This window comes from Nyctibius grandis, chromosome 9 (genome assembly GCF_013368605.1).
Source record: "Nyctibius grandis isolate bNycGra1 chromosome 9, bNycGra1.pri, whole genome shotgun sequence".
Classification (NCBI taxonomy): Eukaryota; Metazoa; Chordata; class Aves; order Nyctibiiformes; family Nyctibiidae; genus Nyctibius; species Nyctibius grandis.
The window spans coordinates 30,567,271-30,593,172 of NC_090666.1; the positions used below are offsets into that span (position 1 = coordinate 30,567,271).

A 25,902-nucleotide genomic window follows, 5' to 3' on the forward strand; every position below is an offset into this window, starting at 1 on the left:
AGATACTCAAAGCAAAAATACAGACACTTCCCACAGGAAACAGAAGCGTTTCTGCCACGGGCTGGTTTTGTTTAGCTCGTATTTCACAGCCTCAAGAAAGGCCAGACTGTCTGGTAAGTGGGTTCACTGACCTGTGGCACATGGGAAAGAGCAGTAACACAACCAGCAGTGTCCAGAGACCTCCCTTACTGAAAGGCAGGAGGGCCCAGTGCAGGCTTCACCATAGGGGCTTGGGATTAGCTGGTGGCTGCGTGGGGCTCAGCTCCAGGCTGTCCTACCGTCCCCACAGCCCCTCAGGAAGGAGGAGCTCCGCTACACAACTAGTCATATCTGTACCAGAGCTTTAAAAGATAGAGAAACTTGCTAAACCTACATGGGCACAGTGTCCTATTTGGATAAATAAAGGTTTTATGTAGTCACTTATATTACATCTGGAGGAAGATCAAAGGTAGGTTTGGGGCAATGACTCAATCTCTGTGCAAAACACTGAGAAACAATACCTGGAGCTTTTGCCCCGTGTGCTGGGGAGCAGGTGTGAAGGTTTCTGAGAAGCATTCAGCCTCCTGCGACACTACCCAACCTCCCACTCACACCCCATGTACAGACAGATCCAACAGAGCCACGCTCTGTGATGCCCGCGGTACCACCATGCTTCAGAGGAGTACTTACTCTGTAGCCATCTCTGTTTCCTCAGCTTCATTTTCTCTTTTTTGGACAGAACCGTTTTTTCTTCTAAACCTAGAGGAGAAGAGAGATGTGAGATGGAGCCTGGCTCCTGCACACAGATTCAGTGCTGGACACTTCCCAAAGATAGCAAAGTCCCTAATACCCTTGATGCTTTTGAACTTGCTGGCAGGTCGGGCAGGCTGCAGGCAGACCAGGGGGCTACACCGCACCTCAACTTTTAAGAAGTAAGAAATGGGCAAGTAGATCAGATCACCAGCACCACAGGTCCTATTTTCTCAGGCCAGGTAGCTGTTTGAGAAAAGCTTTTTGAGAGACCCTTGCCCCGTGTCCTGCATTCCTGCAGGAACCTGGCCTGGGAGCTGGCATCTTCTTCTGAAGACTAGCCTCAAGCGATGGGAGGACCTAGAGGTTCCAGAACTGGGAGCAAAAAGCAAGGTTTAATCTGAAAACACACAGGCTAATAGAGCTAAGAAGAAGGAAAACATGGGCTGCAGACATGTGTGAGGGTAGGAGGGGGAATGGCAACCTGCCATGGCTATTGGCATCCACCTGCCCAACAGCCTCAACGCCTGCCCGGACAGCATGTGGCAGGCAGGGGAAGGACTGAAAAGGATCTGAAATACCCAGATCCTGGGCAGCCCTAAGGAGCAGCCAATTACTAACAGCTTGTAAAAAAAGCCAGTACCTACTATATACCAAATTCAGTATTTGATCACTGATATCCAACACCAAGTAAAATAACGTCACAAATATTTTTTACTGGAGATCCGTTGCAGACACTATAAAATTTTATCTTATCCGGTGTTTAAAACAAAATTGACTTTAGTCAACTTTTCTCCTGATATGTGCTGGGAATACTGCTACAGGAATGCCAATGGAGGCACAAGCTCCACAGCCTCTCACCTTAGGTTATTCTTAAGCCTGGAAAATTAAAAATACCCTTTTTCTCCCCAGAAGAAACAGGAGAAAGGAATTCAACGCAACTCTAAAAACAACTCCCTGAGGACGACTTCTCTGAATCTCCAAATCTTTCAGGATGATTTAAACAAAAGCAGGACCATAATTTGGTCATTTCAATGCCTTAAGAGCAGAACAAGCCTGCTGGGGCTGGGGGGCTTTTCTATAAAGCCAACCACCACCATCATGATTTGAGTTTCTAGAGGACATGGAGAATGAAGCTGCAGCTTTCACTGTTTCACGTCCCAGAAAAATACATTACTGCGGTCAATGCACCCAAGAAGCAAGAAATAAAACCACGCCTAGAAGCCATCACTTATGTACAAAGCTCGGGGATGTCTTGAAGGGTTTGTACATGACTGATGCTGCTATCCGTTTTTCCGTCTCCTGCATAAAGCACCAACGCACAGGCCAGGCAATAACAGAGACAAACATCTAACCATGTTAAGGGCAAATTTCCTCAAGCTGTTTGCTGGGGTATCAAAGCAGATGCCAAAACAACTCATCACATGTTCCACTAACCAACTCCCAGCTCCCCCCAGCCCCGATCACCCCATGTTTCTGCAGTTTCGATGGCAAGCTGAATATAAGCCAGCAGTGTGCCCAGGCCACCTGCATCCTGGCTTGTATCAGCAATAGTGTGGCCAGCAGGACTAGGGCAGGGATCGCCCCCCTGTACTCGGCACTGGTGAGGCTGCACCTTGAATCCTGTGTTCAGTTTTGGGCCCCTCACTACAAAAAAAGACATCGAGGTGCTGGAGAGAGTCCAGAGAAGGGCAACGAAGCTGGTGAAGGGTCTGGAGCACAAGTGTGATGAGGAGCGGCTGAGGGAACTGGGGGTGTTTAGTCTGGAGAAAAGGAGGCTGAGGGGAGACCTTATCGCTGTCTACAACTACCTGAAACGAGGTTGTAGTGAGGTGGGGGTTGGTCTCTTCTCCCAGGTAACAAGTGATAGGACAAGAGGAAACGGCCTCAAGTTGTGCCAGTGGAGGTTTAGATTGGATATCAGGAACAATTTCTTCACCGAAAGGGTTGTCAGGCGTTGGAACAGGCTGCCCAGGGAAGTGGTGGAGTCACCATCCCTGGAGGGATTTAAAAGACGAGCAGATGTGGTGCTTAGGGACATGGTTTAGTGGTGGGCTTGGCAGTGCTGGGTTAATGGTTGGACTCAATGATCTTAAAGGTCCTTTCCAAGCAAAACGATTCTGTGATTCTACGATTCAGGGAAAAAAAGATGAATCATGAGAGGCCAAAACACACACCACCCCGATGATCTTGGGAGGGCTGCCTGCACCACACACCTTTGCCCTGCCCTTGTGGCTCTCCGACCTGCCCAGATTTCAGTGGTGGCATTACCGGGGAGATGTGTCCCCTCATCCGAAAACACACTCATTACTTCATTGGGAAAACAGCGCCCGGCAGGATTTGTTAATGAAAATAAAAATTAAAAAAAAAAAATTTCAGCCAGCTGGCCAATTCTAGTAATAACATCAATTCAGATTTTTATTTTTTTTCCCCAAACGGCAGCAGCATATTTAAGGAAACACAAAAGCTGTTTTCTTGGCAGGAGCCCAACCTCGCTGCAGGCTGGGGACGAGGGCCGGCACCCGGGGCCGGCAGCCACAGGTCACTGGAGGGGTGCAGGGAGGGGAGCCCGATCCCTCCTCCGCCCGCCACCAGCAGCCGGTTTCTGCCCTTCTTTCACCGCCTGCTCCCCGGACACCTCCATTTTCCGTATGCCTCCCCACCCCTCGGCAGGTTGTTTCACCACTGGAAGGTGCCAAGTTGCGTTTGGCAACTTGCAGTTGCGACGCCGAGTGCCAAAGCTGCTGGAAACCCACTGGAGAACAGCGGAGGCAGAATTTAGCTCGTTAATTAATGGCACAGACCGGCCCCAAGGCAGTCTTTTTATTTTTATTTAGCTTGCAAGCATCTCTGAGATCAAAGCCAGATCGCAGCTCCAGTTTAATTATTTTTCTGTGAAATCAGAAGGGTTTGGGTCCCGCCCCTCCAGCCCATTCCACATGTAATTTAACAACACTTGCCTTTGAAACCTTGTGCACAGAAGAAAGGTGAGCAAAACTCACTTAAATTAGCCGAGGGTAATTTACATACTGTAAACTTGACAATTATTCCTTTTAGTGAGGATGTGTTTTTCTTCTTCCCTCTGATCTGCGCAGTACAAAACATCTCAAATATAAACAGATTAAAAAAAAAACAGTAGCTCTTTGCCTCCTACATCAGGCGTTTCATACTACTCCTGGCAATTCTCAGGATCCTGCTTTCACAGCAGAAAAGCAGATTTTTTTGGAATATGGCTTCCTTCATTTCAAAAAGGTTAAGTTTTTTGGTAAAGGAGTCCTTGGACTAAAAAAATATATACATACATATGACTCTTTTTCATAAAGGACTCCTTAGACTAAAAATATATATATATCCTACCTTAGAGGTCCCCATTTTATCCTTTCTAGGCATTCAGGAAGAAGCTGGACTGGGTAACAGCCCACTACGGGCTTCCCCAAGCCCCGAGATCCCACTATTTAACTTTGACTCCACAATCGAGAAGGTGAAAACAATGCAGGCTTCACAGTTCTGGGAAACTACATTACTTCAAGGACTTGGCCATGAGCAGAAATATAAAATACGAGCAGAAATATCAAATATGAGCAGAAATATCAAATAAACCTGTGCCTGTGCAATGCCACACGAACAGAGGAGGGTCCTTCAGCACCGGGCATCTGCTCCCACCCGTGCAAAGCTGCCGTGAAGCACCACGTCCCCCCACTTTGGTATGAGCTATTAAGAAATAGCACGTAGTATTAAGTATTATTCCCAGAACTCTGATGATACATAACAGTAAAGTTGTTGCTGCTTGAAACATAATATTTTGGCAAAACAGGGTACCGTATAAATTAAAGTTAAATAACAACAGATGGGTTAATTTTAGCCTCAGTTGTATAACAGCAGCAAAAATGAGCATATGCCTACAGCTGCGGGATGAGTTCACCAAAGAAATTCAAAGAGTACATCCAAGAGCAGAAGATACGGTGCGGTTTGGGGTGTTTTTAATTACATAGTGTCACTTGTAAATTGCCTGATACCCTTTTCCACTGAAAGGGCTTGCGAAATGGTAACCACAGTCCCCTGGGGCAAACGCACCAGTGGCGTGATCTGACCAATGGCAGCACAGAACCACCGAAGGTATTCTTTTCTCTCTAGGAAGAAAGTTGAGGGACAACACAAGCCAGGCAGAAAGTCAACCAAGACGTCCTCCAGCAGAGACGGTGCTCCACGGGAGCCAGCCTGGCAGCTTGCTGCCCTCACCCCACCCAACAGCTCAGCTCCCAACCAGGCCACCTCTAGCTCTGCTTCTCCTCCAGAAAGCACTGACGCAGAAGCGTCCAGGGAGCCTCGGTCACTCGTGGGACCAAGGCTTGGAGGTGGCAAGGACAGAAGCAGGGGGCTGATATCCAGGTTCTTTGCCCCCTTGCTCTTAGAGGAGCCCCCAGAAACAGCTTGGTAACCTGCACATGGTGCAGAGAGACCATAGCGGGGGAGTGTTTGGGTTTTACCCAGTCCAAGCCCTGCCACCCTGAGCAGGCTTGGGAACCAGGGTTGGACGAGAAGATGACAGCCCCTGCTGGGACAGGGCAGGTTTCACCATGGATACAGCATTTGCTTTCTATGTTTCAAAACAAGCTACATTATTTTTGTTCACACTTAATCGTTATACCAGCATGCAAGCCTTCCTCCTGCCCCCGATGAGGGAGGCATCCTATTTGAAGTGGGATCTGCATTCTTAACCCTTCCAGATCCCCTGGTTATTTAAAGCTGAGCCTACTTCCAAGCCCAGCTTGCCATCCGAGACCCGCAGCAGCAGTGCGACTCGTGTCCTCACACCAAGGTCATGCCTCCGTCAGGCCTGGTAAACATCCCCGGGCTCTGACCAGCTACAGCAAGGGCACAAAACCTCCCTCTGCAGAAGAGCCGAGACTCATCTCTAGTTAGCCACGTAAGTGCACAAGTGACATGACATCTCAAGCGGGAGCAGTTCCCCTTAGGAGGTGACAGAAAAGTCACACAATCTGCATAGTAGTCTGCAAAAGGCAACTCCGGAGACAAAGTTTGTCCTCCCAAGCAATGTCTTAAGGGCTGCAGGCACGCTCAGCCCCTACCACAAGGCAGAAGTACCTCCTCCTCCTCCTCCCGAGGTATTTTTCACTCTTCAGAGTCCTCCGTCTTCCCACCTGCAGTCTCTCAGCAGCCCTCCCCAGCACAGAGGTTGACATTTCAGGGGTCCGTCTCACCCAGAGGATGCTCAAGGTGGCCCAGGGTGTCACTGTCCTTAAAGCCACTTTTGCAGCTGGAAGGTTATTTTCATAACCAAGGCAAAAAGAGGTAACATGTCTTGGGGAACCTAGATTTCTGAAGCAAGTGTGCCATGAGGACTGCAAAGCGCCTTGTTCTGAGCCAGGTGTTTGGCATTGCCAGTTCATGGCACAGAGAGATCCCAGAAACCACCGTGAGCCTCCCAGTGCAGAAGCTATGGCTGCCCCAAGGAGCTCATCTCATCTGCCAGGTTGCAGGCTTCTCCCTGGGAAAAGTTATCTTTTGCTCTTGGAAAAATTTCAGGAGTTATCCTCCCTGTAAAGGGAGTTATCCAGCTTATTTCAGGAGTTATCCGCCCCGTAAAACACGTACAGGGTACAAACACGGTGGGGTCAGAGGGAGAAATAGTCTGCCATGATTTCTGTAGCATGCAGCCTTCTTAGGGTAGAAACATCCACGGAAGTAGCACTTGGGGACAGCAGGACAACCATGGGGCCTCTGCTTTCTTTTGTTCATGAATTTCCATTAGTGCCTTTCCTGTATTACCTCCATCCTGCTGTGAACACCCTGGAGGGCAGCAAATTAGGTCAGACCCATCACTAGGTCCAGGGCACCGAAATGCTTTTTTTTTCCACATACACTTTGCTGGTTTTGGACAGTTTCTCATAAAAAATTGAAAGAAACATTCTATTTACTATCAGCACGTCCTGCTGAGTCACTGGGTAGGCGGTGAGACTGAAGAGGGAGAGTGAAACACAGGATACCAGACAGACAGTGCCACTGTCAGCTATCAGACGGGCCATGCTGCTTCTCCCCTTCCTGACCAGGAAAGCACGATGAGATGCAGCCAGGACCCACTGAAGATAAAGCAGCTGTAGAAGTGTTTGCTGGCACCTCCAGGAAGAGGAGGACTTGCCTACAGCAGGCAAAGTGAACCAAGTATTGAACTCATCTTTCAGAAAGCCTGGCTTTAAGCAAACCCAAGGGGATGAATCGTAACCATTTGACATCCACTAGAGCTCTTGAAACTCTACAGGCAGAACGTACCCCTTTTTAAATAGTTTTTTCTTTAAACTAATTTGCCCTTATTACATTGCAGACGCACAGTTTTGCCTGAAGAACGTGGGTTCTACCACTCAGCATCCTTTTTTCCTGCTGCTTACACATTTGGCTGTCCTTTCTCTGGGAGTCTTGGATGACTTCAGTGAGGAACAGCCAAACCATCCTCTGTGCTCAGCAGCCTTGGAGGTACCCTCTTGCTGTTCTTCCACGGAGCCTGGAAGCAGTGAATGAGACAGCTCCTCACCTCTTTCTCAAATGCTTCCCTGGTCAGAGACAAACAGCAGTGCAGGAGCTCCACATCATTTGCTAGAAAAAGCATCCCCAGTTGTGTATCCTCCCCAACCAGACAGGTCAGCTTGCTGCCTGGATTCAACACCTCTTTGCGAGAAAAGAGGCTGGATTACCTTCTACTTATTTCCCTTCATGTCTCTTCTGTACCCCCCCAAAAAACCCCAACAGTTCTCAGTACTCCCTGAGCTGTAATACTTCAAAAACCACAAAACAAATGCAGAAGGGCTCACCCACAGACAGGTGCCCTGGGAAACACACGCCATGTCAGAGACATTGCAAGATCAGGTGTGATTTCATTCAAGAAACAAAGTTTTCCAGCTTTGGGAGAATGAGTTTTCTTTCAAGAAAAGACATTTGAATCCCCTGCTGCCCTTTTTCACGTCCACAGAAAAAAAAAAAAGGGGGTGATGTACGTGCAACAAGCATTTGTACATTTCTTCCAATAAAAAAGCGAGAAGTTCTCCAAAAGTATCCCGAAATTCCACAGCACAAATAAGATATTCTTATTTGTCAAGGAATGGCATGTCTGAAAAAAATGACTTTTTTTTTGCTTCCTCTGGCATGTACTTGCTTTATGTGCAGTGCCATAAACAGCTTAAATACCTGTGATCACAGCGAATTTTATGCCCAGCAGCTCTCAGCAAGTGCTGCTGCAGCATCTAGCCTTACAAAAGGTCACCCAGCCCAAGGTGAAGCGAAGCAAGGGGCTAGGGCATCAGTGCATGTTTGAGACACTTCCAGCAGCTCAGTTCATGAGATTTCTTTCAGGTTTCATGACAAGCCATCTTGTCCTTCCTGTACCCCCTTCTCTGATCACAGCAAATTACATAGGGAACAGCCACAGAAGATCAGAATTTGCTATGTCTGCATGTGAGGCAGAAGGAATGGCAAAGCCTTCTTGCAATCAGGCTGATCCAAGGAGTTGTAGGTCTGCAGCAGAGCCTCGGTTTTTCCACACTCAGCCAAGAAACCTGACCATCTCCAACCTCCTGCCTCTCTACTGCTAGCAGAGAAACTTCACAAGCCACCTTGTGAGGGTGACTTCATGGCTCCAGCCACCTCAGAGAGGAGAACCAACCAGGCTTTCTTTGCTTTCATCATCCATGTAGAAGCCTAAGAGTCAAGTCTCCAAGAAGCGCAAGACAATGGAGCTGAAGCCAAATGCTGCTTCAGGCGGTGCCAGGGGAGCCTGGACCCACAGTGCCACAGTGCATTTCCCTCCCTCACCTAAGGGAAACAAGTCTAATCTGCTCAAGATATTCCTTCAGAAACGTGAACAAGTGCATCTCTGCCAGTTCTCAGGCTAGAAAGCTGGTGAGCTTGTACATTGGCATTAAGCACTACCATACAGGTAAGGCAGCTTCCTCTGTTGTAATTCAGATACAGGGGACAACGGTGCTATGCAAAGCCCTCAAGGCATGAGCCCTCAAGACCTCAAGCAAAGCCCTCAAGACCTCAGGCCCTCAAGGCATGAGGAAGGCTCCCCTGGGAGCATGGGCAGCCCTCACTTCCCAAAGGCGTCAGCCTTCCCCAAGTTGTGGCACCCAGCCCTAGCAAGAGTTTTACAAATAACCCCCTTGGGAGTACACCCACTATACCTGCTTCCCTGCTCCTGCCGCAAACCAGACCTGGTCTGACAGGATCTGGGTTTGTACGTGGCTGATGCAGCTATCCAATTTTCCGTCTCCTGCATAACGCACGGGCCAGGCAATAACAGAGACAAACATCTAACCACGTTAAGGGCAAATTTCCTCAAGCTGTTTGCTGGGGTATCAAAGCAGATGCCAAAACAACTCATCACAGGTTCCACTAACCAACTCCCAGCTCCCCCCAGCCCCGATCACCCCACGTTCCTTTGTGAGAAAAGACCTGCCCTTGCAAAATCAGTATTTGAAAAGTCACCTTGGCAACAGAGTCCCTTCCAGCCCGCATCTGTAAGGCAGTGACTCATAGGTTTGCCATCGCAACCTGAAAACAAGGTACCGAGGGCACGCGGAGGTGTAGTTCTGAGCTGTCTGTACCTCCTGCAGCAAGCATTTTTAAGGTTCGTACAAAACCATGGACATCACCAAGGTGGATCACTGAAGCAGACTCCAGGGAGTCCACAGCACAATCCGGACAGTAAGCAAGTCCCCTTCCACAGAGGATAAAAATTTATATTTTAATAACAAAGATAGATACATGCAGAAGAGAGATTTGCAAGGGTATTGCAGTTCTGGTAGGCAGCAGTGGGAAGAATAGAATACAATTTCTAGAAAAGCTTAAACAGCAACAAATATGTGGAATGAGATTTATTCTGAGACCTAAAGTAATTCATGTTTACCAATGTGTAAATTCTCTCCTTAGGGCTTACTAAGGGAGACAGAATACTGCAACATCCCTATGCTTTCTGACAATGCCTTGCAGGCTTGTATTTTAAAGAGATTTTCCCCAAAATGTCCTTTTCATTCCTGCCTATAAGATTACCTTTGACTACACTGTCCTCTGAAAAGTTTGAAAAATCAGTAGTTCAGTACCTTCTGCGGTATTACATATTGAAATATCTAGATCTGAAAATGTTACACTATTTCATTTTACCTGATGCTTCCAATTTACACAAAACGCAAGAAAACATTAATTTACCTTAATTTCCTTGTCTTTTAACTGTGTGTTAGCTAGCAGACAATGAAGTGGGCATTCTCGAGGGAAGTTTTCCATCTCCAGCCACTGGTTCCTATAACCCCTCTTGCACTTGTTTTGGTACGTGGCATTTCTTTTACAAGTGTTTCTTACCTATCACTTCAGATACGCTCTTTCAGCTCCTTAGAGGAGCTAGCTCCGCTCAGCTGTACTTGTTCTTACATTCTCCATGCATGGATTTAGCAGTGACCCTGCAAACCAGTCTTCAATCTTCTTCCCTAGGTTTGACAACAGGCAGATTTCTTCCCACCTGAATTTCTCCACTTCAGTCCTTAGTTGCTGAAGAGCTCCTTTAATGGGACTGTAGACAAACGACTTCTGTTTTATCCAAAGTACTGATTTTACTGTTTAAGTTTTATACAGTTGAAGCCACCCTACACCTCAGACTATTTTGTAGCTCCTGCAAGTCATGCACAAGAGAGGTTTAGACATAACCAATGTTTATTCATATTCATGAACACACTCATATGTTCACCATAGCTGTGTTTTAACCACAGGTATTTTTCCTCAAAATACCCAGCAGAAAACCTCATTTTATGCTGCATTTCCCTCAATGCCAAAGCAGTGGCCTGATAGGGTGCTGGGGGAAGGAGAGGGCAGACAACAACAGGGAAGAGAGGGGAAAAATAAGAATTTAAAGATGCTCAGAGGAACTGCAAAAGCACAGAGCGCGGGACTTCCGAGGCAGACAGGCAAATATGTCACTGTCAGGTGTCACTGCAACACTGGCAGCAGAACAGCCGTGCACAGAAGGATGTGCGAGATCATACCTAGAACGAGCTGTGGAGTTGTTTTCTGTTCCTCAGGGATTACAGTAGACACTACAATGTGTTACGTGCGTAGCCTCACCTTCCCCTCTACTTCTCCAAATAATACAGTTCATGGATTCATTGGTTTGTTGTTAGAAGCACTGAGTTTTCCTCATTCCCTTAATCCAGGTTTAGCATCTAGAGCCATTTTCCCTCCCTCCACTGGGGAAAACAGGACATGGAAGAGATGCAGACAGACAGTATCATCTGAAGTTATTTTGCTCAGCTGAAATGGGGAAGGACGGGCAACCGGACCGCATACACCGTGCAACTCAGTGAAACAAGCGCCTGCAGGAACCTCTGCCTTAACCAGCTGACAAGGCAGGGGTGCAGCCAGCAGGAAGAGCTACAGCTGGACCTTTCCTCAGATGGAGATGGAAGAAAAGAAGCAGGAAGAATCCCAGGGTTCAGCCCTTGTGGTACTGCTGAGTGAAGGCGGTGTACGCTTTACACAGAATCACAGACTGGTTAGGGTTGGAAGGGACCGCTGGAGATCATCCAGTCCAACCCCCTGCCAAAGCAGGTTCCCCTAGAGCACGTCGCACAGGGTCGTGTCCAGGCGGGTTTTGAATATCTCCAGAGAAGGAGACTCCCACCCTCCATGGGCAGCCTATCACCCACAAAGGAAAGAAGTTTTTCCTCACATTCAGAAGAAACTTCCCACGTTTCAGTTTGTGCCCATTGCCCCTTGTCCTGTCACTGGGCACCACTGAGAAGAGTCTGGCCCCATCCTCTTGACACCCACCCCTAAGGTATTTGTAAGCATTGATAAGATCCCCCCTCAGTCTTCTCTTCTCCAGGCTGAACAGACCCAGCTCCCTCAGCCTCTCCTTGTAAGAGAGATGCTCCAGTCTTCTGATCATCTTTGTAGCCCTGCGCTCGACTCTCCCCGGTAGTTCTTTGTCTTTCTTGAACTGGGGGGCCCAGAACTGCACACAGTTACTCCAGGTGTGGCCTCACTAGGGCAGCGTAGAGGGGGAGAACAACTTCCCTCAACCTGCTGGCCACACTCTTCCTAATGCACCCCAGGACACCATTGGCCTTCTTGGCCCCAAGGGCACACTGCTGGCTCATGGGGAACTTTTCCACAGAACTCCCAGGTCCTTCTCCGCAGAGCTGCTTTCCAGCAGGTCAACCCCCAACCTGGACTGCTGCATAGGGTCATTCCTCCCTAGGTGCAGGGCCCTACGCTTGCCTTTGTTGAACTTCATGAGGTTCCCACCTGACAGTAAGAGCTGGGGAAAGAAGAGACGCTAATACAACAGTTGCGCAGCTAAATATTATCTTGAACCTCAAGACAAGGCTGCACTTTCAACCCTCCCTTTGCATCTCTTTCAATACAAATACACATGAACGTGCAGAAAGAGATGTTGTTTCTCTAGTAACATGCACCTTAAGATCCTCGTGCAGGTCAAAAGCGCTGCTCTGTCCCTTCTCTACTGTCCCTTCTCCTTTTTGGAGGAGTGCACAGTAAACCCAGGCTGTTAGGACAAGCTTTGCAGGGAAACGCGGCACAAAGTAACCTGTGCTGGCATCCCTGGGCTGCGTGGATTTGCAGCTGGTCTGTAGAGTTTTCCGTAAAGCTGGCTGCCCTTTGGCTGGCCTCTGAGCGCCGTCCTCCCGAAACACACCACACCTCACTGTGAGTTTTGCTACAACACTAATGATCGGTGGCAAATGCTTCCTCCATCCTGGGAAAGCCTGTGGACTCCAAGTTCAGAGTACTTCAGAATTTAAGGATATGTTAACAGAGATTACGAAACCACCTCCACCAAAATCCTTTTATTTTAATTTTTTTACTTTTTTCTGAAAAAACACAGCATTGCAAAATGAAACATATTTCAAAGGGTTTTTTCCCAATTTTCTTTGGCTCTTCCTCACAAACAATTCAGGGATACAAATGGATTTTCAGGTAGTTTTCATTAGACAATGCAAATTAGGAACCACTCTATAAAGAATGAACAGCCCTATGACTGTCCCACAGTAACCAGACGTCCTGCAAGACCGCTCCATCAGATGCCTTAAAACATGGAGAGGGGTTGTTATATCTACACTACCAGGGTAAAAAAATTCATACAAAGCCGCGTGCTTTCGCAAGAGTGCAGGCTGTAACTAGAACACATGCACAGAGCCAGCATTATGCAGGCAAAACTCTGACATCCCCTAAGTCAGCAACAGCAAGCCTTTTTCTCAAAAAAAAGCCCTTTTTCTCCAAACGGGGAAAATTACACAGCAAACCAATTTATAAATGATATTTCTAATGACAGACCCTCTCACCCTTCTCCAGGCAGCATACAAGCGTGGTTTTCATTCATGGCTATTTCCAAGCTTTGAATCTAAATGCCCTCCCAACACTCAAGTCCCACAAGTCAAGTCACAGCTCCGGCCACTCCATACGGAGCCGGGTGCACCACAAGTACCACGGTCTTCAACTCTACAGTCCATCCACTCTATTTTAGGACAAACTGGCTTGAGTATTTGGAAATACTTCTTGCAGGTTTCCTCAGACCCTCTAGTCTGGCTGAGGCTGGGTACTGAGTATCCAAATCAAGATCAGTATGAGTGGCATCCCTCAGGGTTTCCTTTTGGGACTTCAAGCAACCTGGTCTAGTGGAAGGTGTCCCTGCCCGTGGCAGGAGGGTTGGAACTAGATGATCTTTAAGGTCGCTTCCAACCCAAACCATTCTATGACTCTATGACACAGTTCCAGGTTAAACACACAGCTTGTATTAAAGGCCGCCTCTGACCAGAGGTTTTCAAAGATTTTTGATGGACAGAATCCAATGTGAACTGGTAGCAAAACTTCACAGCAGAGAAACATTTTTTCCTCATCTGTGCTTCTTAAGCCACATCCACAATGTCTCTCTGTAGGTCTAAGGGAGGCATGGGAGCCAGAGCAGTGGAGACTACCAGGGAGCAAAGAGGACAAGTTGCATTTATTTGCAGGCTCTGTGATGTGGAGACCTGGCAGAGGAAGGCACCTTCCAACAAGCAGCTACTCAGCTCCTGAATCAGGTCAAACGCTGACAGATACTCTGAGTGAGGGAGATGCTGGCATTTTCCAGGAAGCCCCCAGAAGGCGAGATGTTAACTGGAAGTACTCCAGCCTGGCTTCCAACAGACAAGAGGATTTAGCAGTAACCACTGATGTGGCGTAGGGCTTCTCCTGGAAATTTATGACCAGCAGAGAATAACAAGCAGGAACAGGCAAGAAACAACAGTACCAGCAAACTAGCAATGCCCAGACCCCCACTGGCCAAGGGACTCGCAACTATTAAAAGGCAAAAATGAAAGCAAACACAGCATGCTGCTCCAAGGTCCCTCTATGCCCTTCCTCTCAACACACGCACACAACACTACTTAAGCTGGTAGGTAACATTACTGGAATGAAATACTGTTACACATAATTAATATATTAACTAATTTGACTGCTGAGTGCATTGTGATCAATACTTAATTACATTTTCAGGCAATACAGCAATGTCAGCCAGGAATTGAATTGAGTAGACAATGCAGATACATAACTTCAGGGTAAAAACAGAACCATCGCAAGAACAGCAATAAGTTGAACTTGTACAGGAGTTTCAGCAGCGTGCACAGAGTGGAGAGAACAGATCCCATCACAGATGTCTTCACAGTGAAGGAGGAAGAAGAACTGAGCTGTGAAGGTCAAGAGAATAATGTCAAAACTAGTTGAAATGTTAGGTTCAAATGACGAGAAGATAAGGATGAAGCACTTGCACAGAGAGAAACGGGAGAAAAGCAGGAACAGCTAGGGAAGGGGCACAAACAAGAGCATTAAGGGAAGCTGGACATCCATAGGCCACCATCAATTGTACAGTGAGGTTTGTCTTCCAGCAGACAGGTGCAGGGCTGCTACGCAACTGATGCCACGGTGAAAATGAAGCACAAAGAAAGCCCACCTGGGCTGATGTGGAGAAGAGGTGCTTTCAGGAAGGCAGGAGGACCATGTCTGTTCCCAGCCTGGTGACCTGAAGAGGCTACTCACTCAGACTTCTCTTCCCCATGGGACACAAGGCACAGATTAGGCAAGCTTTACCCTCTCCTTTCATCAGCGGAGAAGGAATAAGAATTCAGAGGCACAGAAGAAGGCAGAGAAGAGCTGGCAGAGGAGAGGTTTCCCCCCACCATTACTTCCTCGGTCTCTAGTTTGCTACAGGGGCATCAAGTACTTCACCCCAGCATCTTCCCCTTCAGAAATAACTGTGCTCATGCCAATCAATGCTTTGCAAGAAAAACCTGAACCTCTTGCTTTTTAAACAGGACAGCTGACCCAAAAGTAATATCCAAGCCTGATCTCTGCATCCTACCATCCCCCATGGCAGCCACTATTCTAATGGTAACAGGGACTTGAACTTGCCTAAACTAGAAGACTGCCTAAAATTTATTCCTGAAGGCCTCCCTGCTTCACAAGTGCCTGGAAATACAAGGACACAAAGGAAGCAAATATGTGAAACTGGGAGAAATTCAACGAAAACTCTTGAAGATCTGCACAAGTATTCTACCCAGCTAACAGCTTCCCTGACTCTCCTTGGGAGATTTTCTAAATTAGCATCTGAAGTGTGCGTTGTCTTCCAGTTGTGCAGAACCCTGAGCCCAAGAGCCAATTCAGCCTGAGGAAAAGGATTTGCGGGATGGCCCTCACTGAATGCATTCCTTTAACACTGGCATGGCAAGTAGCTATCTCAGGACACCTTTTCAGCAAGGCAGCGTGCTCAGAAAGCAGAGGGGATGCTCCATCAGTAGGAAGGACCATCTTGACACTGTGGTCCAGGGAGCTGTATGGCCTCAGGCTCAGTCTGCCTTTAAGTTCAGAGCACAGCAGCAGAGGTGTGACAAGGAAACTGGAACATCACTCCTCTGCTTTCCCACCCTAAAAGACCTTCCATTAAACAGAACTAGTGCTTCGGCACCTATAATCAAGCTGGGATTCCACCAAAATACATATTCCAGAAAAACATCTCAGGCAATAGACAAAAAGCCTGACGTGTAGCCAGCCACACCTAAGGTATGCAGTCCTCAGCCTCTGCTAGGCTCAGCATCAGAGAAGGAGCCTTGACTTAATTTAATAAACTCTCAGTTCAGTAAATCTGCTTTCTTGGCACACTAGCAGCCTCTTCCACTACATGCCTGTACAGGCAATCTTTCCAGCAAGCCACTCCAAGGGCTTTGTGTGCCAACACCCCACCTACTGTTAAAGGGATTGCTCCCATCCATCAGCAAATATCCATCAGCACAGCAAGAGTAGTCACTTCTGCACAAGCGCCTCACATTCACAGTAAAAATCAGAATAACTTCCTTCTAATACAAATAGAAGAGAGCTAATTTAAGTCTCCAGCATGACTTCCCACCCCAGTCCCGGTCTATGAAGAAGAGGGGACTCCCTGTGCAGACAGAGAGGTGATTCTGCCCCTCTACTCCGCTCTCGTGAAACCCCACCTGCAGTGCTGCATCCAGCTCTGGGGCCTCCAACAGAAGAAGGACATGGAGCTGTTGGAGCGAGTTCAGAGGAGGCCACAAAGATGATCAGAGGGCTGGAGCACCTCTCCTATGGAGACAGGCTGAGAGAGTTGGGGCTGTTCAGTCTGGAGAAGAGAAGGCTCCAGGGAGACATTCTAGCAGCCTTCCAGTACATGAAGGGGCTACAGGAAAGCTGGAGAGGGGCTTTTTACAAGGGCATGGAGTGACAGGACGAGGGGTGACGGTTTTAAACTGAAAGATTTAGATTAGATACTAGGAAGAAATTCTTTGCTGTGAGGGTGGTGAGACACTGGGACAGGCTGCCCAGAGAAGCTGTGGATGCCCCCTCCCTGGCAGTGTTCAAGGCCAGGTTGGGTGGGGCTTTGAGCAACCTGGTCTAGTGGAAGGTGTTCCTGCCCGTGGCAGGGGGGTTGGAACTAGATGATCTTTAAGGTCCCTTCCAACCCAAACCTTTCTATGATTCTATGACACATTCCACAGACTCTGCTCTGATGCTGGCAGGATGCTCAGGGGTAGTTTGGGGAGCAGGAAAAAGGTGCTGACCTGGTGCTCCAGGGAATGCTGAATGCAATATTGGATTGCTCGTCTCTAATGGAACTAGAGAAAAAAAAAAAATCAATTGTAATCGACTTCTCTGTTAATGACACAGAGACAGGGCTGTTTCCTCTGGAAAGATCGACATGCAATGTGCAGCAGTATCGATACCAGTGCCATTATCAACACATGACATTTGGAAACTTGGCAGGGAGACAACAGCAGGCAGACTCCAGAAGAGAGCAGCTCAGGGTGCAGGCAAACAAGAGCTTAGATTAAGCTTAGCTTACCCAAGAGCTTGTTGCAGCAACAGTAGCAGCCTTCTGCCATGCCTCCCCACACCTTCCTACCCCAGCTCTGGTGTGTACCCCCAACAGAAAAACCTAACTCACTTCCACCCACCTAGTTTCCTGCTAGTTTAGCAAGCTGAACCAAATCAAGTCAGCATCAGGCCAGAAAGACACGTGGTCAGGAACAGGGGGAGGAGGAAGCAGACCTCCTCATCTTCAGCAGCGGCAAGTTGAGACAGCTGGACTGATCTCTCGGACTTCAGCCCCAAGGTCTAAAGCACCCATAATCTATTTTAGACAGAAGTTTAAATTTATCAGTAGCAACATATCTCTAGGCCAGCTGTTGTCTTTATTGCAGCCTGACACGAATGAGCACACGAGTACTCCAGGTCCCCCAGACAGGCTCACAAGCAAGGGCAGAGGAACAAGGGGGCTCAAAGGATTTGGCACTGGTGGTACCTACAAGCCTTTTACTTCTTCAGCTCGCAAGTTTGCTTTTCATAATAGTTATTAGGCACTGGAATTTTTAAAGTGTCCAGCTAAGCATTTTGAGGAAAGTACTGCTATATTCCCCAGGTTCTCCCTGCTGGTTGCTGTCAAAAGATGGGATTGCCCAACTTGGCTATCGTTTTGTTCTGACCCAGCACACCGGCTCACATGCCAAGCTACGTGGGAAGGTGGGGAAGATCTTGTCACAGTAAGAGGTTCAGCAGTGACAGCACTGACCAAGCCCTAAGAAACAAGAGAAACCTGAAAATCATTGCTTCATGCCTCTGGCCTAGAGATCTAAGTTGGCAATTCCAGCAGCGGGCAGGACGCTGGAAATTAAGTAAATTTCAGAGTTTGATTAGCAGAGATTTTTTTATTTTAAAGTTCTCTTCACAGAGCCCAGACCAGAAAACCCTCAATGATCTCCTAAACTCATGGTAAAAAAAACATAACAAAGGGATGAAGGACCACAATCTGGGAATACTGCTGCCTTGTGCTTAAATTACTCTAAGTAGATAAGCTGAACTGTCACGACATGAGATAAATCTGTTCTAAGGCAGAGTGCAGTCCTCTCCTCTGCTCTCTGCATGCTGCCAGGAGCCCAGGTGTGAAAGTCCTGTTGATGCTTTGGGACAGAAGAAGCAGCGAGGCTGAGCTGGATCCTGAAATACATCCTGATTTCAACATTCTCCTAGATTTGTTCAAACCAAGAGCCAAGAGCCCTGTGTCTAGCTCCTGCACCACCGAGGGGCAGGTGACCCAGCTCACTGTCCACAGGCTGGGCTGACCCACCCCATCCCTCACCTTGCAGGCACAGCTCCTCCACCCAACAGGAACCACAAAAATGCTTACATCTCCTCATCAGACAAGGAGGAGAAGAAACAAATCTCCTGATCAAACATCCCAGCACCAATTCCCACCCTGATAGCAGCCTGGAAATACAAAACAAAAGTGGCTTCAGAAACAGCTCAGGGGTCAACATCCAACCAGCAGTTTTTGACCTGCTTTAACATCAGCTCATCACCAGCCTGAAAAATCTTCCTTCCTCTCCAATTTCACCTTCTCCTTTAATGTTTCTAGCTACAGATTTCTCAGCTGGGTTCTGCCTCTTCCCGAGGACCTATTCAGAAGAACAAACAGCCAAAAGGCAGCCGCCCACAGCTCCACCAGGAAGTAAGGCAACATGTGGCATGGGAGAAGGAAGGCGACCAGAGGCAGGACCTGGCATGACACCACGGCTTGACTTCCCAGCCAGACTCAAACACTACCTTAGGTTTGACTCCAGAAGAGCCATGATGTTAGGAGGAGGTAAGGCAGGGGGAGCAGCTGGCAGAGGACTCCTAACAGGGAAACCTGGAGCTTTTGGGGTGGACCCTGACTACATCACCCACATCTGTCTGTTGAACAGTTATGATGAACACTGCTACAGGATCTCCTCCCTCTCTTCTTCCCCACTGATTACTCAAGTAACAGCTGAATAGTTTAGTCTCTCATGGCACAAGTGCCTCTCCTCTCCTATGGTCCCGTAACTGTTCCATGAATGAGCTTTCCACCATCTCCACAGTACTCTCTTGCTTTCCTATTCACGCTCTAGGGGTACTGGGATGTCAGCACCTCCATCTCAATTCCCAGAAGGAAAATCCTAGTAAGACATCAGGCCACCAAGACTACAAAACACAAGACCATGAGCTCATGGCTGTGCAAGTAAGCTGGCGGTAAGAGGCTGTGCAAGCACACCAAGGATGCAGTAGCTTTCAGATACAGATGATAAGGAAGAAACTGCCCACACGGGCTCTTGGAGAGCAGCTGATGTGAAGAAAGCAGGCAGCCAGAGAGACGCTCTCCTGCGTGAGCCAAAGCACGCTCAATGCAGCCCCGTTGCACTCTAGCTGAGCATCTCGTGTGCAAAGGTTTCAAAGTTACATGAGATTCCAGCACCCACTGCTATAGCGACAGGCTCCTTCCTTCCGGCACGTCCACACCTCCGCACTCTAACAGGAGGTCCAACCTCCTCGTCTCTTGCTGACCTTCCCTGGACACTCAACTTTCCCCCACAAGGACGTCAGGAAAGAGAAAAGCAGGAAATAAAACGTCGAACGTGCAAGAATACAGGAGATATTTGTAACATTTGGTGACACACACAGGTGACACCTACCTCTGCAGCCTGACTGACATGGTCTCACAAGTTAAACATTGTGTGTTTGCAAATAGCAAATTCATAACTGGTCCCAGGCACTCACAGAGCGTAGGATACACATAAAATCAGTGGTACTGCACGAGCCACCCCACTGCCCAGTTTGGCCCAGAGCACACACCCAGAGAGAAGTACGTTGCTACTAAATTAAAGATGCAAGCATGAAAGAAACTTCCCTTTGGATGTGCACGTGGGAATTTTACAAGGAATAGACAGACACAGCTTGGCTTGTGGAATAAGCCAACGAACAGAAGAAAGCAGAACTGGAAGAGAAACACAGGAGAGGACTAACCAGATCTAGTCTGGTTTAGGAACAGGTGTCAGGTGAGGAGGTGGGTTTGGTCAGAGGACCACACGATCCAAGACTTTACAGCGTGCAGAGTCCGAGTATCAGAGGTGCATTTAACGGATTCACCATGGGGACCACTGCTTTGTTAGCTCGCTTGGGCAGCCTCCTACTCCTTCCAATCCTCTGTGGAATGGGCTGAAATCCAGTCCTACGTAACCCCATGTAACACCTGGAGTTTGTGATTAAGCTAGCCAAGAGCAGGAGCACAGACACAGGGAAACTGAAGGGCATTCCCTGCCTGCAGCTTGGTGGTGGAGAGAGTGAGCAAGACACCACATTATACGCTATCCTCCCAACAAACTGGCTGTAGCGTTTAACCAAACCTGAGCTGCTGCAAAAAATCCTGCCACACGCTGCAGGGTGGAAATCTATCATCGCAGCAGCTCGCACAACTGGTATGGCACATGGGGAAGCAGGGGGGATGCGGCAGGAGGCTTCTCTTCCCTATGTCAAGGCTTGCTATGGGACAACTCACCCCTCTAAGCTCGGCTCTCCCCGAAGCACTTAACCAGTTGCTCTGGCTTCCCCTGATCACATGCCCAAGCCCAGGAGAGCAAAGCTCCATGCTCCAGGAAGGGCCACGCTGGGAGGTTAACCAGACACATCCTTTGCTGGGACAAAGGGGCAGGAAGAAGGTTCAAGCCTCTTCTACGGAACCCCCAGTGCCTGATCCTGGTTGAGACTAAACAACCAAGAGGAACTAAAAAAAGGCTTGCCCTACCTTATTTTCTTTCAGGTAGTGCATGATGAGTTTTGCCTTTCAATGCCTTTCAACGCTAGTTAATCCAATCAGTCCCTGCCCTTTCCAACTGATCGCTGCCTCTGCTTTCCACCCAGCCTCCAAACAGTTCCCAAACTTGGGCTCAGGTTACCCTTTTTCCAGGCCAGCAGAGTCAGCATTTCTATTGTCTGCTATATTCTTGCCCCATTTGCTTGTTTAACTGTAATTTCTCCTCTCCTCCCCAGTGCTACAGCAGCCAACATTTCCAGTCCTGGCCATAGGCCTTATTTTCCAGACAAAACCTGCACACCCTATCTCTAAGACAGAAACATGGAGCAGATGCCTCCTGTCTTACCGAAAGGCTACATGTTACATTTCTGTACTTCACCTGTGATAGCACTGCCAGCAAACTCCTGACACATGCAGTGGACAAATTTCCTTCCCTCTTCTTTTTTCCTCACCAATTAATTCCATGACAGATCTGAAGGCCAGCAGGAAGCACAGGAGAGAAGAAAGTAAGTACAGACTAACGGCTGTAAAACAGACAGGGAAGATTTAGCAATTTTCAGCCAGTTACAAGAACGCTACAGACAGAAGGGATGAAAAAGCCCAAAGCCTAACTTGTACCCCTGAAGTATTTTAATCAGCTCCTCTTGATTCCAGCAGGTCTGCCACAGAATTGTATTAAAGGCAACTGTGCAAGGTCAGATTCTTCATGCTTTCATTTCAGTTTTTAAACTGCACTAGAAATACAGTGACAACTTTATGCTAAAATAGACAAATGGCAGAATTAGTGCATGAATGTATTTGGGACTGGGATCAGGATAGAAACAAAAAAAGTCCACTTTGGCACTGCGTAGCTGTGCCCCTGCCATGCCCTCGGCCCCGTCCCCAACTGTAGGAGTCCGTAGCTTTGGGAGACAAAGAAGAGCCACTGAAACCGTGGGTTGGAGGGACGACCCAGCGTCCTCGCAGGCTCTTCACAGCACACAGAGGATGACAAGAACATCGCTGCTGTGAAGCGCGTGGCTACTACCTCTTACCGCTGCAAGGACAGACGTTACTGCCATGTGCAAAGCCCAACTAGCAGAACAGATGGTTACAGGAAGAGTCTCCAACGTCCCTCTCGCACATTTCCAGGAAGCCTGCTGCCTCTATCCTTTTGGTGGTTTTCATTTGAATACCTCCCCCTTTGCAGGGCTCCCCAGAGACTGACAGGCACTACCGGTTGGGATTCAAATAATTCAAGATCAGCAGCCCATGTGTTTCAATAAAAAAAATTCCCCTCCACAGCATTACAAATCCAGGTGCCCAGGTATGCAGTAGACGTGATTAAAGCATCTGCACAAATTAGGAGATATGATTAATTATTAGGATACTTGCAATTGCAAGCCATGGTTGCAAACGCAATGGAAACCCCAAGACGTGACATGCACAAGAGACGCAGCATAATGCACACTGCACATAATGCACACTGGGAACAGCCATGGCCATCCACCCCCTTGCCTTTCGCCCTATCCCGTGAGCCAGCACTGCTCCTGCCAAGCATCAGCAGAAGCTGCACACAAAAACCTTGTAGAGCTTTAACAGAAGGCACTTTGAGGACTTGAGTTTGAGCCTTGGTGTCCAGCTTTACCACTAGTAAATAGTACCACTGGGCTAAGAACATACCAGGCCTGGCCAAAGCTTCATGCAAGCCAATACCACATGTCCAGAAGGGCCAGGGATGAATGCCCCAGTATGGAATCACAGAATCATAGAATGGTTTGGGTTGGAAGGGACCTTAAAGATCATCTAATTCCACCCCCCCTGCCATGGGCAGGGACACCTTCCACTAGACCAGGTTGCTCAAAGCCTCATCCAACCTGGCCTTGAACACTGCCAGGGAGGGGGCATCCACAGCTTCTCTGGGCAGCCTGTCCCAGTGTCTCACCACCCTCACAGGAAACAATTTCTTCCTAACATGTAATCTAAATCTCCCCTCTTGCAGTTTAAAACCATTACCCCTCGTTCTATCCCTACATGCCCTTGTAAAAAGCCCCTCTCCAGCTTTCCTGTTGCCCCTTCAGCAGAAGGCTTTGTATGAATTTTTTTACCCTGGTAGTGTAGATATAACAACCCCTCTCCATGTTTTAAGGCATCTGATGGAGCGGTCTTGCAGGACGTCTGGTTACTGTGGGACAGTCATAGGGCTGTTCATTCTTTATAGAGTGGTTCCTAATTTGCATTGTCTAATGAAAACTACCTGAAAATCCATTTGTATCCCTGAATTGTTTGTGAGGAAGAGCCAAAGAAAATTGGGAAAAAACCCTTTGAAATATGTTTCATTTTGCAATGCTGTGTTTTTTCAGAAAAAAGTAAAAAAATTAAAATAAAAGGATTTTGGTGGAGGTGGTTTCGTAATCTCTGTTAACATATCCTTAAATTCTGAAGTACTCTGAACTTGGAGTCCACAGGCTTTCCCAGGATGGAGGAAGCATTTGCCACCGATCATTAGTGTTGTAGCAAAACTCACAGTGAGGTGTGGTGTGTTTCGGGAGGACGGCGCTCAGAGGCCAGCCAAAGGGCAGCCAGCTTTACGGAAAACTCTACAGACCAGCTGCAAATCCACGCAGCCCAGGGATGCCAGCACAGGTTACTTTGTGCCGCGTTTCCCTGCAAAGCTTGTCCTAACAGCCTGGGTTTACTGTGCACTCCTCCAAAAAGGAGAAGGGACAGTAGAGAAGGGACAGAGCAGCGCTTTTGACCTGCACGAGGATCTTAAGGTGCATGTTACTAGAGAAACAACATCTCTTTCTGCACGTTCATGTGTATTTGTATTGAAAGAGATGCAAAGGGAGGGTTGAAAGTGCAGCCTTGTCTTGAGGTTCAAGATAATATTTAGCTGCGCAACTGTTGTATTAGCGTCTCTTCTTTCCCCAGCTCTTACTGTCAGGTGGGAACCTCATGAAGTTCAACAAAGGCAAGCGTAGGGCCCTGCACCTAGGGAGGAATGACCCTATGCAGCAGTCCAGGTTGGGGGTTGACCTGCTGGAAAGCAGCTCTGCGGAGAAGGACCTGGGAGTTCTGTGGAAAAGTTCCCCATGAGCCAGCAGTGTGCCCTTGGGGCCAAGAAGGCCAATGGTGTCCTGGGGTGCATTAGGAAGAGTGTGGCCAGCAGGTTGAGGGAAGTTGTTCTCCCCCTCTACGCTGCCCTAGTGAGGCCACACCTGGAGTAACTGTGTGCAGTTCTGGCCACAGGGAGGGACACCTTCCACTAGACCAGGTTGCTCAGAGCCCCATCCAACCTGCCCTTGAACACTGCCAGGGAGGGGGCATCCACAGCTTCTCTGGGCAGCCTGCGCCAGTATCTCACCACCCTCATAGGAAAAAATTTCTTCCTAATGTCTCATCTAAATCTCCCCTCTTTCAGTTTAAAACTGTTACCCCCTTGTCCTATCCCTACATGCCCTTGTCAAAAGTCCCTCTCCAGCTTTCCTGTAGTCCCTTCAGGTTCTGGAAGGCTGCTAGAAGGTCTCCCCGGAGCCTTCTCTTCTCCAGACTGAACAGCCCCAACTCTCTCAGCCTGTCTCCATAGGAGAGGTGCTCCAGCCCTCTGATCATCTTCATGGCCTCCTCTGAACTCGCTCCAACAGCTCCATGTCCTTCTTCTGTTGGGGGCCCCAGAGCTGGACACAGCACTGCAGGTGGGGTCTCATGAGAGCAGAGTAGAGGGGCAGAATCCCCTCCCTCGACCTGCTGGCCCTGCATTTAGTACCCTCAATGTCTTTTTATTTTGGGGGATCTGACCAGTTGCTTTGAAGCCCACGCGGGTACCAGAAATTCAGAACACCTATGTAAAAGAACAACTTAACTGCCATTTTCCTGAAGGATCTTTGCCCATCCTGAACCCAGTATCTTCTATTTTAATTTGATTTCTTCCACTTATCTCACTGGAAGAGACTGGGAACAAGTCTAATCTCTCTTCACCTCAGTAGCAACCATATTTTACTAAACTTCATCAGCTCCTCTCTTCTCAGTCATATTTTCCAGGCAAAAGAGCTCTGATCCATTTCATCATTGCTCATATTCCACGCCTTTAGCATCAATGCTGAAAAACTGCAATGCTGAAAAACTGATCTACTGATAAACACGAATGCTCTGAAAGGACTGCATCTGACTGCAGACACTGTTACGAGCTCATATATCCAGGTCAGCTAATGGCTTTTTCCTTTGAGGTGAGGCATGTGTGCCCTTCCTGCCCCTGTGCTAAAGAAGCTCAGTGAACCCTGGCATCACCTTCTACACATTCACAGCCACAGGTACTCAGGCAATGCAGAAAGCAAAGCAGGAGCAGAGCTTCTAGAGACGCTTCCTTACTGCTCCGATCAGAGTTTTCATGAAGTAATTACTCTGAACCTTACTCCGAGCTCATTAGGACCACAGCAAAATTTCCACTAGGTTATTTTAACCGTTGATTAATTCTCCTTTCCTGGCATATTTCCTTGGATTCTTCAACATGTCTGGTCTCAGGCTCCCCGTGGCGTGGGTTCGTTTCCCCACTCCCAACACTCCACGCATTGACAGGGAAATGAAAAAAGTAATCACATGTCAGAGCTTGCCCTCGATTTCTAGGTCTTTCTGGCAGATTAGTGTAGTGCGCTCCCCCTCCCCATGTTGTCCTATCCATTGCACAACTGTACGTCAAGGAGTTAATCCCACCATCTGCAGCTGTCAAAGCTCCTGCACACCAGGAAACCCAAACACCTAACAGTTTGGGAGCACCAAGGGAGCAGAAAGCCCAACCGTGCCTTCTATCACTGAACAGCCATATCCTAAATGTAATCACATTAATTTCTTTTACCAGCTAGCCTGCTTAGTCAACATATACAAGATAATTTTAGATTTAGACAGGGAAAAGAGCTCAACAACTCAGCCTGTAAAACGCCAGCAGCCTCTCATTATTTACATAACCTAAGAATTATTAGCTCGATCCCAGTCACATTTTGATCAGTCACTTCCAACACCAC

General features: G+C 48.0%; 1 protein-coding gene and 1 long non-coding RNA gene across 3 annotated transcripts in view; both read right to left on the bottom strand.

The window, feature by feature from the left end:
• The window catches only part of SLX9 (SLX9 ribosome biogenesis factor), a 59,132-nt gene that overhangs the window by 12,545 nt on the left and 20,685 nt on the right, over nucleotides 1–25,902 (bottom strand). For both annotated transcript variants that reach the window (XM_068408174.1, XM_068408175.1), the window contains exon 3: nucleotides 670–738. In XM_068408174.1, the coding sequence (XP_068264275.1) occupies nucleotides 670–738 (69 nt within the window). The remainder of the gene's footprint in view (nucleotides 1–669; nucleotides 739–25,902) is intronic.
• On the bottom strand, nucleotides 12,594–16,915 carry LOC137667424 (uncharacterized). The gene is made up of 2 exons (XR_011048787.1): nucleotides 16,860–16,915; nucleotides 12,594–14,474 (listed from the first exon to the last, which is right to left on the bottom strand). It is a non-coding gene; the product is annotated as an uncharacterized lncRNA (long non-coding RNA).